The following is a 12,196-nucleotide window of genomic DNA, read 5'->3' as shown; positions in this document are numbered from 1 at the left end:
GTTCATCGTATTCGTATTTCTCGTGATGTCACCTTTGTTGAGTCTCGTCCTTATTTTTACTCGTCCATATCATAGTCGCCGCCTTCCAATGAGTCTCTTTCTTTTCTTTCTTTACCTCCTATCTGTGATAGAACCGCCCAAATTAAACCGGCTTAAGTGCGCTAACTATCATCTTAATGGTTAATCAAGTTACTGTGCACTTAAAACGGTGTAATCCGGACGTCTGTCGGTTTAAGGATCGAAAAACACTAGAAGTCTCGCACGAGGATGAGCACAGATGATTACAAGCAGACAAAAGTTCTCAAAGTTAATTTATAAGCAGAACTTGCAAACAAGTTTACGTAAAATATCAGAGTTCAAAATGCAGCGGAAATTAAAGAGAAGTTTAGTTTAGAAAAACAACGATAACTACGCTGACGTGAGGACATCACATCGAGCCCACCGATGTGAACCCTGGTTAGCTCCAACCAGCAGCAGCTACCTAAAAAAAATAGGGTAACAATAAACCCTGAGTATACTAATACTCAGCAAACCTTACCCGACTATGGTATATACTTAGCCGACTCCTAGACATGCAGGCTTTTGGCTCTGGGTTTGTTTTGCTGAAAAGCTACTAATGCTGGATCCTTACTTTCAATATTTTAGCTACATTTCGTTTGACAAGTAACAACTAGATTAGCCTGAACATCTAGAGCACACCTGGTTGATCACATTAAACCTCTATTAAAACCATTCAAACGTCTTCAACTCATTCTCATTTCATCCTTTACTACGATGTGACGAAGTGACCAAGGTTCTCTTAACCGAGAGAGACGGTGAATCGATCCGATTTAACCTTGCAAGGTGGACCTAACTCACATGACACGCATAAACCCCGTCGGGTCACACACGTCAACCGTTTCCCTCTTTACCCCGACGTCTGAATCACGCCTGCTAAAACCCGGGTGTAGGATCCCTCACAGCGAACTCCCGGAGAACCCAGAGGCGACATACTATCCAACACCCGCCATCATTCCACTCCCAGAGTAGCGGGTCGCGATTCAAAATCGGTGCAAATCAGGTAATTAGGTTACCGGTTTCGACTACCTCCTACTTCCGGCATGTGGTTAGTACTGTTCAAACTTGGTCAGCATAGCCAACAATGGTACGATCCTCAATTGACACAGGTGGAGGCTACTTTCCATTCCTTTCATATCCAGATCCAACTCATCTCCGCCCGGTCTCCATTTCTCTTTACTCATCAACTCATTTCAAAGCCATAGCTAAGGAATCAAGATCCTAAAACTCGCGAGTGACAGTAATCACTCGACTTTTACCGAGATTCTACTTAGCAAAGCTTTGCTAACGATACCTGCACACTAGTATGGACTCACAGGTACCTAGGGAAAACATGCATACTAGGGTTTCATACAACTCCTAAAACTTAAATGCACAAATACTTAAATAAACATTGAATACTTAAATTAAGGTTATGCTCCGGGGCTTGCCTGAGAGTAACACTAAGCTAGTGTTAGTATTAACAAGGCCTTGGGCCCTTCCGACTTTGAGTCGGGTCTTCGGTTGCTCCAGCGGGTCCTTCACTCTTCAGGACGCGTCCACCCAACACCGTCTTGTGGTTCGGTTCCGTCAGCACGTGCTCCACGTCCACACGTGGTACATCTAGCGTACCTAAATGAGATGCACCAAAGCAGATGTTTGAATGCATGGAAGTGCAGTAGACGATAGCGCAAAAAGGACAAGCAGGGCAGGCACAAAGTCACGCTTGGATGGGCACGAACATGATGCAATGCAATGCGATACGATTAGGAATAAAGACATGACTGGGCAATCATTTATCGAGCAAACACCGCATACACACTCAAAAGGCAAACTGGGTTGGTGCTACAACACGAGAGTTCATTCAAGTATTTTAGCCTGAAGTGTTTCCTACTAAAAAGCATTACTAGCTTGCTTAGAAAAGGCTAAGCAAGGATATAAACCAAGAAAGAACAATTAGGACAATTTATTTAACCAGCAAGGCATAAAAGTAAAATAAAAACAAGCAACCAATGAACTAGTTCTCAAGAGGTTAACATAACTTATACAGGACTAACTTAAATTGTTGGAATTAACAAGCAATCATGATTTTCCAGCATTTATTGATAACAGGAGATAATTAAATTAACCCCAACATGACATACAAGTTAACTTAAATCAAATCATTGCAAGCACTCACCAAATAAGGATTAGCCAAACCTGTCTAGCTAACAAGAGTTAATATACTTCACCCAGAAATGACATAACTTGATGGATTGAAACATGCAGAAAGGAATTGCTTAGCAATACTTTTGTAAAATGAAGCTATAGCTGGAAACTAAACAAATACAAAAACTTAACTTGCAGCCATGTTTCAGTAACAAAAAAATTAATTGGCATGATAAGATATGGGTAAAGAGTGTAACAAAAATTTATTAACATTTATCGGTGACCGAAAACATTTATTTTAGCCCTAGGATGGAAATCCAACAATAATAGATCCACAAACATGCACCTAGGCTATGCACTTGAAAATTTTCTAGTCAAATACACATGCAAAGAGTAGGCTACCACAAAATTTTCAGGATTTTTAGATAAACAGAACAACAGATACAAAATAAACTAGATTAAACACAACCCAAAATTTTAGTAGGGCAAACCTAACATTTAACATGCATGAGTATTTTTCCTCTAAAGATCATGATTTAAGAAACCTAACAAAATTTAGTTTGCATTTTTAGCATTTTTCTGTGATTTGTTATGCATTTATGAAATATAAGCCGAAATAAATAAAAAAACAAACAAATTTGAAAAAAAGACAAAACCTTTAAGGGGCTGACGACTGGGCCCCACCTGTCAGTGGGAGGGAGCCCAGCCCAGCTCCCCTGCTTGCGCGCGCACGCGGCCAGCCATGGCTGGCGCGACGGCGAGGCCGGCCGGGGAAGGGGCGGGGCGCGTCGGCGGCTAGGGCAGTTCGGCGAGGCCGGGGCGCGCGGCGGCGCTACGCGAGCCTGCACCAGGGCGGCCCACGGCGGCACAGGCAGCGGTGCAAGGTAACGGCGGCGGCGCGGCGATGTTCCGGCGGCGGCGACGCCGTGAGCAAAGTGGTAAAAGGCCGGGGGAGGAGTAGGGCGTGGGGAAGCTCACTGGGCGCTCGAATCGGGCGGAGGTGGACCGGGGGACGGGGATCGACGAAGAGGGGCGGAGCTCGGCGGGCTCGTTAATGGCGGCCGCGGCGGGGAGGCTCGATTTCGGCCGGGAACGGGTCAATCGAGCTCAGGGATGGGTGGAGGAGGGGGAGGGCGAGGTGAGAGAGGTTGGGGGGCGCGGAAATGAACTGGGGTAGCGAGGGACGGTCAGCACGAATGCCGGCGGCGGCTCTGTTCGAGCTCGGCGCAACGCGAGCGCGAGGACGAAAGGGGAGGGAGAAAACAGACACGGCTCCGTGGGGATAAGGACGGGCGCGCGAGCGCGGCGGGCGAGGTTCGCCGACGGCCGACGCGTGGTGGTCGCCGGCGCTATTGCCGGCCGATGCGTCACTGGAGAGTACAGTAACCGAGTTGAACTCGTTTGAAATGATTTTGACCAAAGTTTGACCATTTGAAACTCAAAATTTCATATAGAAACTTGTAATTTGGCCAAAATAAAGGTTGTAGAGGAAGAGAAGGTCTACAACTTTGCTTTTGGGCAGAACTTAATTTGAGGCTCGAATCATGGAGAAAAACGAGATCGAACACATCTAAGTTGAGAAACACTATGCAGACTTGATTAGCGCTAACGACGAGCTTAAGTCCATGATTAACGGGTTAAGCACATGATTAGCCTTGCGATTAATACTGGGGTGTTACACTATCTACATAGATTCAACAAACTTTTCACCACCTACTCCATCTATGGATTCTATCACACCTTCACCAAAAATTCAAGCTTCCTCCGATCTTCCTGCTTCTTCACAACCTATTCCTCCACACCCTCCTATTCATTTTCATTATAGTCGTCGTCCTCGTGTTCCTTCAAATAGTGAGCCATCTTCCACTCTTCCTAATTCTCAGGCCAGTACCATTGATCCCCCCGCTTCTAGTTCTCTATCCATCCAGTCCCACATTACAATCTTAGAAACCGAGCCACAATTCATGCACCCAACAGGTTTGGTTTTCTCGCTACTGGTGCTATTATTAGTGAACCATCTTCTTATAAAGAGGCTGTTGGTATTCCAGCTTGGGAGCAGGCTATGTCTGAAGAGCTTGCATCTTTGCAACATACTGGTACTTGAGAGCTTGTCCCCTTACCTGCACATGCTGTTCCTATCACATGTAAATGGGTGTCCAAAGTTAAAACCAAAGCTGATGGTTCAATTGAACGATACAAAGCTCGCCTAGTTGCTCGAGGTTTTCAGCAGTCCTATTGACGTGATTATGAGGAGACTTTTGCTCCAGTTGCTCATATGACTACTGTCCGAGCTCTCATCGCTGTGGCTGCTATCCGCTCATGGATTATCTCTCAACTAGATGTCAAGAATGCCTTTCTTCATGGTGGTTTACATGAAGAAGTTTACATGCATCCACCCTCGGGTGTTAAAGTACCTGATGGATATGTCTGTCGCCTTCGCTGCACTCTTTATGGCTTAAAGCAGGAACCTCGAGCTTGGTTTGAATGATTTGCTTCGGTTGTTAAGGCTGCTGGTTTTACTCCCAGTGATCATGATCCTGCTCTATTTGTACATGTTTCTAAGCATGGACGTACATTACTCCTACTTTATGTCGATGATATGCTGATCACTGGTGATGACAATGAATATATTGCCTTTGTAAAGGCACACCTTAGTGAGCAGTTCATGATGTCAGATTTGGGTCCCTTGAGCTACTTCCTTGGCATAGAAGTCACATCAACTTCTCGTGGCTTTTATCTATCCCAACACAAATATCTCCAAGATTTGATAGCTCATTCTGGTTTGACTGATACTCGGACTGCAGCAACACCTATGGAGCTTAATCTTCAGCTACGATTAAATGATGGTACACCACTTTCTGATCCTTCCAGATATCGTCACATAATTGGCAGTCTTGTCTATCTTACTATCACAAGACCAGATATTGCTCATGATGTACCTATTCTTAGCCAATTTGTTAGTGCACCCACCTCAGTTCATTATGCGCATTTGCTTCATATTCTGAGGTATTTGCGGGGGACAGCATCACAAAGACTATTCTATGCAAAATCCAGTCCAGTTCAGCTGCATGCTTATTCTGATTCCACATGGGCAAGTGATCCTATGGATCGCTGCTCTATCACTGGTTACTGCATCTTCATTGGTACTTCTCTCATTGCATGGAAATCAAAGAAACAAAGAGCAGTATCACGTTCTAGTGCTGAAGCAGAGCTTAGGGCTCTTGCTACTACAACTGCTGAGGTAATTTGGCTTAGATGGTTGCTGGCTGATCGTGGAGTTTCATGTGATGGCTCTACACCACTTATGTGTGATAACACCAGTGCTATTTAGATAGCAAATAATCCAGTCAAGCATGAGCTGACCAAGCATATTGGTGTTGATGCAACTTTTATCCGATCTCATTGCCAAAATTCCACTATAGATATCAAATATGTTCCATCAGAACTTCAAGTGGCAGATTTTTTCACCAAGGCTCAAACAAAGGAACAACATCGTTTCTACATTTCCAAACTCAATGTATCTGATTCTTAATATTTTTCACCTTGAGTTTGAGGGGGGTGTTAAGTGTAGTAATGTATATAGTAGTACATAGTATCTTTATATTTAGCCCATCAGGCCCATGGCCCAAGTGTCCTGCTGTACACATAGATATGTATACTAGAATTCCATCAAAATAGAGTTGAGAACGATATTTGCATCTTCTATATCTTTCTAGCACCAGTAAACTAAGATAGTAATATGATCCCATCAAGGAACCATGCATGAGGACGTCAGGGTTGTCTCCCGAGGTGCAGGCCCTATATTGGACTCATCTTCATCCAATCATCCCATCGAGGAACAACGGGGGCTGTTTTCTGTGAAGTTTGCTTATCACAGGTTAGAGGACAAACGTGAGCAGGAGAAAGTGAGGAAAATTGGCTCATCAAGTTCGGGGGGAGCAGAAGGAGAGGACAAAATATGGGGGCAGTTGTGGAAACTAGCATGTGCACCAAAGGTGAAACAGTTTCTATGGCGCCTAGCACATGACAGCTTACCCCTCCGGATGAACATCGCTTGCAGGGGGATGGACATTGACACACGGTGTCCAATGTGCCGGCGCTATGATGAGGATGGAGGTCATTGCTTCCTTCGCTGCAAGAAAGTTAGAAAATGCTAACAGGAGCTGAACTTAGAGGATATTAGAGTCCACAATGACAACTCTCAGATCAGCGAAGGAAGTTGTTCAGAACATGAAATGTGGAAGACAGAAGGAGGTGATTAGTCTACTTTGGGCCTGGTGGAATGGACGAAACAAAGCAAATGCGGAGAGCCGGGGGCTTTAGTGCAGGAGATCAATCACAAAGCTAGGCTACTCTTGTCTGAAATTATGCAGATGGCTCAACGCCCAGATAAAATGGAAGTGATCAGTACTGGTGGGGGGCGGCGATGGCTTCCACCTCAAGGTGAAGTGTTGAAGGTTAACACGGATGGCGCTTTCATGGCCAAGGATAAACGCGGGGCATGGGGTTTTGCAATCAGAGACGGTGAGGGTCATGGTGTTTTGGCCGGGGTAGGGCATTTGAGGGCAGTACACAATGCACTGTCTGCTGAGGGAGAATCTTGCTTGGCAGCTTTGCAAGCGGCTTTGGAGGCAGGGATTTCTAGGATCATCATCGAGACTGGTTCCCTGCTGCTGGTGAAGGCAATCAGAACCTGCGAGCTCGACTACGGCCTGAGAGGTGTCATTTTCTGGGAGATTCGAGAGTTGCTGTCGCTTTATTTTAGCCAAAAAAATGTTGCTCATGTCCACCGTTCTTGTAATCGTTGTGCCCATGAGTTAGCTCATTCTGGCTTGTCCGGGGACCCGGATCAACGAACCATTTGGTTTGATCCCCTCCCCAGCTTTGTACACACGTTGTTGGATCGCGACCTGATGGCGAATCTGAGTTCTGTGAATACAATAAATGAGCAAATTCAAAAAAAAATATATAGCAACGCCCCCCCCCCCCAACCCCCACAACAACCACTGAATGCACAACACTACACCTGACCCTATCTTCTATATCGAGATTTTTCACATGGTTTCTGCACCTACCAGGAGGGGGCGAATGTGGTTAGGGTACTCAGTTTTCAGGAAATCAAAACAGTGCATATATGCACCTCCCTAAAGCACAAATATTAGAATATAATACTAAATACCACTCTGATAATGGATTGTAATTAGTTCGAGAGGGTACCCTCTAGTGGTGATTTCTATTGTCTTCCCCAAATATTGATTGGTATCACCAGCATTACAACTCTTAGACTTGCACATCACGATTTGCAATTGCATAACCTACAACCCTTCAAATCAGCACCATAGCAAGTTGCGTTTGTCACTTGGTGGAATGACTTTTTATTGGACAAAATACTTTTTACATGTAAATGTAAATGATTTGTTAAATATGGTAAAAACTATGACTCCTTTGCCGGCACATGCGCAGAACACCCTCATACTTGTCTGCCGGCTCCCTACCCTGACTTGAAAACTGCTGCCAGCTCTGCAACATGCACTTTGATTAATAAGTGTTCAAAATATCAGTCAAAGTATATAACAAGCAGTGAAATGTAAATAAATGGAACAGCCATGGAGCCGATGAATTTAATGATACAGATATCGAAGAAAACAGAGAGACTTTTGTTTTATAAAAAAAGGGTTAATTGGATTCATGCCATTACAATTTTTTGAGTTCACTGATCTGTCATTACAGTTCATCATATAGAAACCGTGTCACTACAATTTTATAACCCTCTGAAATATACCACTACATTCCCCTTCGACCTGTTTCTTAAAATTTATGGACCAAAATACCTTTGGCATACTTTTTCCTCTCTCTCTCTCTCTCTCTGGGGGTTACCTGGCCACTTGAGAGCATTTGCTACTGTTACCTGTCCGTTTTTCTACAGTATTACACTATTACTACTGCCACATGCTCAACAAGTCAACAGGTAATGCTTTGTAAGACAAGCGGCCTAACCTCACCTGGGCCTGGCTTCAAAAAAAAAACCTCACCTGGGCCGTGGCCAAGCTTGCCAAAGCAAGGTAAGATTGGTACACCCTCCATTCCAAATTGTAGGTCGTTTTAGCAAATCTAGATGCATAAGTTTTGTCATGCATCTAGACATAGTGTTTATCTAGGTACATAGCAAAATCTATGTATCTAGATTTGCCAAAACGACATATAATTTGAAATGGAGGGAGTAGCAGCCATGGCTGGCTGATGGCTAGGAGCTCTCCCGGGCCCTGGCCAAGCTTGCCGAGGCAAGGCAAAGACTGTAGCAGCTCAATCCCAGCTCATTATTACTCAATAGAGCTGCCAAACTTTTACCCTGAAAGTTATTTTTGGTTGTGAAGATGGACGGGCAAATGTGTATGTTTGTTACTAACATGCTACAAACAGGATACTCATTTATAAAAGCATGTTTGAGGTTTTAGAATTATAACATAACATATGGATGCTTGAAAAAACTGACAAACAGGATTCTCTAAGAGCAGGATTATCCATCAAGCCTACTTTTTAGTAATCAGAGGACGAACAGAAGATGACAATCTGTCATTGCTGTGCACAATCCGAAGACTATAGAACAGAAATTTAGAAATCTATGCCTGTATTTGTGTTGATTGGATTGGATAGAAAAAAAAAGGCATAGCGATGTGCTTGTTACAGCCATTTAAAATCATCATGTAGATGTATACTTTCAGGGTTGTCTATCCAACATATTACTGAGCACTTGTACTGATTGGATTGAAAAAGAGCATGATGTTGGGTTATGTTGCTAAACCTAATGCAATGATCTGCACATTCGAGGAGATGTTACTAAACCTAATCATCAACCTGAGTCCCTGATGGCCATTTTCAACACACACACACACACCCACCGCCGCAGAGAATTCTTTTCCCTGATCAACGCGCACACGCCTGTTTGTTCGGATTGGCACGCCCACGTGGACTTGAAGGAAAAAAAGTGATTTCTGAGGGCTTGTCTCTCTTTTTTTTAGATGGTGACTTCTGAGTTCTGACCCTGCTGCAGTTTGGTGCACGTTCTTTTCATCCCCAAAAATCCTCACACCGATAGCTGCTATCCTGCTACGTCTATACTATGCCCAGCCTACAAGATACTGCGCGTCATCATTGAATTGTCGAGCATGTTACGATGTTTCTAGACTGATCTATCATGTCCAGAGCTCGTGACGTGCACCACACACTGAAATGGAACTGTCGATGCAGGGATGGCATGGAAGATGGGTGAACATCATCAGAGATTCAGAGCTCGGAGATCAAACCAACGGCTGCTCAATCGCCAGCAACAGTTCAACACACACGGTTTATTTTTACCGCTGCCCTGATACTACACGCTGATCATGGCATGCATGCTTTTTCAACCTGATGGGTGATGACAATAATACCAATAGCTGCTCACAATGGCTAACCTAATAATAAGCAGCAAGAAATACTATATGAATGTCGTGGCCCTTCCCTGGCACCCCATGCCGTCGCCTTAATCTACTGCCACTGTCCATCCCTTGTTGTCCTCGGCCAGGCCCATCTGGATGGACGTCAGAGTCGTGTACAGCTCCTGCGACACCGTGTCCGGGCCGGTCCTGAATTCGTGCCTGAAACGCCCAAGAAAAGCATCGATGAGTTGTTCTCGTCCTCTGCGACACACGACGACAGATCCATCGATCCATCGAGATGGGGATATGCGCAGTCTTACCTCCGCCCCTGGTACGTCACCGCCGACACCGGCGCCACCACCACCGCCGTGCCGGTGCAGAACACCTCGTCGGCGTCGATCAGGTCGTCGATGGAGATGAGCCGCTCCTCCACCTGCTCGGCCAGGCCAGACGGGATCAGCGTCGTAAGCTGCTGCTGGAAATTGTGCGTGCGGTGCGGTGTACGGACAGAACAAGAGAGGAGATAGACAAGTTCAGAGTCATGAGATGAGAGGAGAGGCGGCGACCTTGTATCCGCGGTCCCTGGCGAGCTCGATGACGCTCTTGCGCGTGATCCCCGGCAGGATGGTGCCCTTGGTGGCCGGCGTGGCGACGACGCCGCCCTTGACGACGAACACGTTGCACGACGAGACCTCCTCCAGGTACCGCTTGTGCACCGAGTCGAGGTACAGCACGTCCGTGAACCCCTTGCTCTTGGCGTCCATCTGCGCCTTGAGCACCTGCACGCATCACCACCACCATTATCTCCGATCACCCTTCATCGATCAGCCACCGCGCACAATGCGCGGCAGAACAGCCAGCGGCAGCCATCGCCGCAGCTGAACGCCACCAACAAGCGAACGTACTGGCGCGTAGTTGGCGATCGTCTTGACGCCGCCGGTGCCGCCCGGCATGGCGCGGTGGAACTCGTCGTCGACGACGAGGTTGATCGGCGCCAGGCCCTCCTGAAAAAAAAATAAACAAGATCTCCAGGCTCTGTGATTATTCACGTCTCGTGCGTCTCCGGGTCTCGACGATCGTGATCGGCCTGTGCGTGCACTGACCTTGAAGTAGTTTCCGACTGGCGCGGCGTAGATGAGGAACGTGTACTCGGGGGCTGGCGCCAACCCCAGAATCGGGCCGCTCCCCATGAGCAGGGGCCGGAGGTACAGGGCCCCCTTTCCCTGCGGCGGCACCTGGAACGGAAGAGATCGTCGCAGAGGTCAATCAATGGCGTCCGGGCCGAGAGCTCGACGCGCATTCGCGTGATGAAATAGTGGAACGCACCCAGCGCCTGTTGGCGAGGACGGTCTCCTTGACGGCGTTCACGAACTGGTCCACGGACGGCGCCGGCATGCACATCCGCTCGGCGCCGAACTGCATCCGCCGCGCGTTCTCCTCCGGCCGGAACAGCGTGTAGCCGGCGCGCCCCGGCCGCCGGTACGCCTTCATCCCCTCGAACAGCCCCTGCACTTCGCCGGCCGGTGGTTGGAGGGCATGGCAAGGATCGATTAGGAAACGTCGGTGTCTAGCTATCTAGCTAGGGGAATAGGGGATGTATATGTCGTTGTCGTCATCATCGTGAATAATTTACTCGAATAAATTAAAGCAAGAGTCTCTTGAAACAACGTCCTGGGTGGGCTGGAGGAGCGGACCTGGGCGTAGTTGAGGACGCCAGAGGAGGGGCTGAGCTCGATGTTGCCGTAGCGGCAGAGCTCGCCGCGGGGGAAGGCGCCGAGGTCCTCCGGCGAGGACCGCATGACGTACATGTAGTCGGTCGGGGTGAGGCCGAAGCCGAGGTTGTCCCAGTCGATCTCGCCGCCGCTCTCGACGTCGGACCTGCGCGTGCATCCATGCATGTCGCGGTCGTCCGCAAATGAAGGAAACAAAGGAGAGCCGGAGATCGATCGGTACGGTCGGGTTTCGAATCGCTCACCTGTCGACATGGTCCAGCTGCGGCAGCGACGACTGCCACCGGCGCAGGAGGCTCGAGCAGCCGCCGCCGCCTCCGGCCTGCAAGTCGCGAGCAGCGCGACGAACACGGGTACTCCGAGCTCTGAGAATCGATCGCATGGCGGCAGGGAGGAGAGCCATCGTGGACGAGGCCTTGGCCGAAATGAGCGAGAATGAAAACTTAATAACGCTTCCACGAGCTGCGCGCGCGCGAGATGTGCGGATCTCAACGGCAGCCCCCGCACACACAAGAAATATATAGAGTTTAATCCGGGTATAAAATTATCTTTACCCGATAGCCAGTTTGACCATGCCGGCTCGGGGTGGCATGAGCCTGGGGCGACACAGCCTCTAAAGGCCACATGCCTACCGCAATCCTAAATCTACAGCCTCTAAAGGCCACATGCCTACAGTTTGACCATGTATACACTTCCGGTCGATTTTTTTTCTCTCATTTCTCTCATTTTATGCGATGATTCATTGTCCTCCCTCTTTTCTCTCATTTTGTTTCCCTTTTATTTCTCTTTTATTTCTCAGTCCAATTGTCGCATGCTGCAGGCTCTGGCAGCGCTTGGATTAGTGCTCTACCAGGCGCGCAGCAGCAG

At 47.5% G+C, this 12,196-nt stretch overlaps 1 protein-coding gene across 1 annotated transcript; it reads right to left on the bottom strand.

The window, feature by feature from the left end:
• Positions 1 to 9,435: 9,435 nt before the first annotated feature.
• LOC120651185 (branched-chain-amino-acid aminotransferase 3, chloroplastic-like) lies at positions 9,436 to 11,928 on the bottom strand. Its single transcript, XM_039928596.1, has 8 exons — positions 11,575 to 11,928; positions 11,294 to 11,477; positions 10,926 to 11,105; positions 10,703 to 10,834; positions 10,505 to 10,603; positions 10,166 to 10,378; positions 9,920 to 10,032; positions 9,436 to 9,818 (listed from the first exon to the last, which is right to left on the bottom strand). Exons 1-8 carry the CDS (start codon positions 11,730 to 11,732, stop codon positions 9,704 to 9,706), a joined length of 1,194 nt encoding a protein of 397 aa, XP_039784530.1. The 5' UTR covers positions 11,733 to 11,928; the 3' UTR covers positions 9,436 to 9,703.
• Positions 11,929 to 12,196: the final 268 nt, after the last annotated feature.

Source organism: Panicum virgatum, chromosome 9K, assembly GCF_016808335.1.
Source record: "Panicum virgatum strain AP13 chromosome 9K, P.virgatum_v5, whole genome shotgun sequence".
Lineage (NCBI taxonomy): Eukaryota > Viridiplantae > Streptophyta > Magnoliopsida > Poales > Poaceae > Panicum > Panicum virgatum.
Note: the sequence above shows the minus strand (reverse complement) of the source record. Positions and strands in the feature narration are given on the sequence as shown.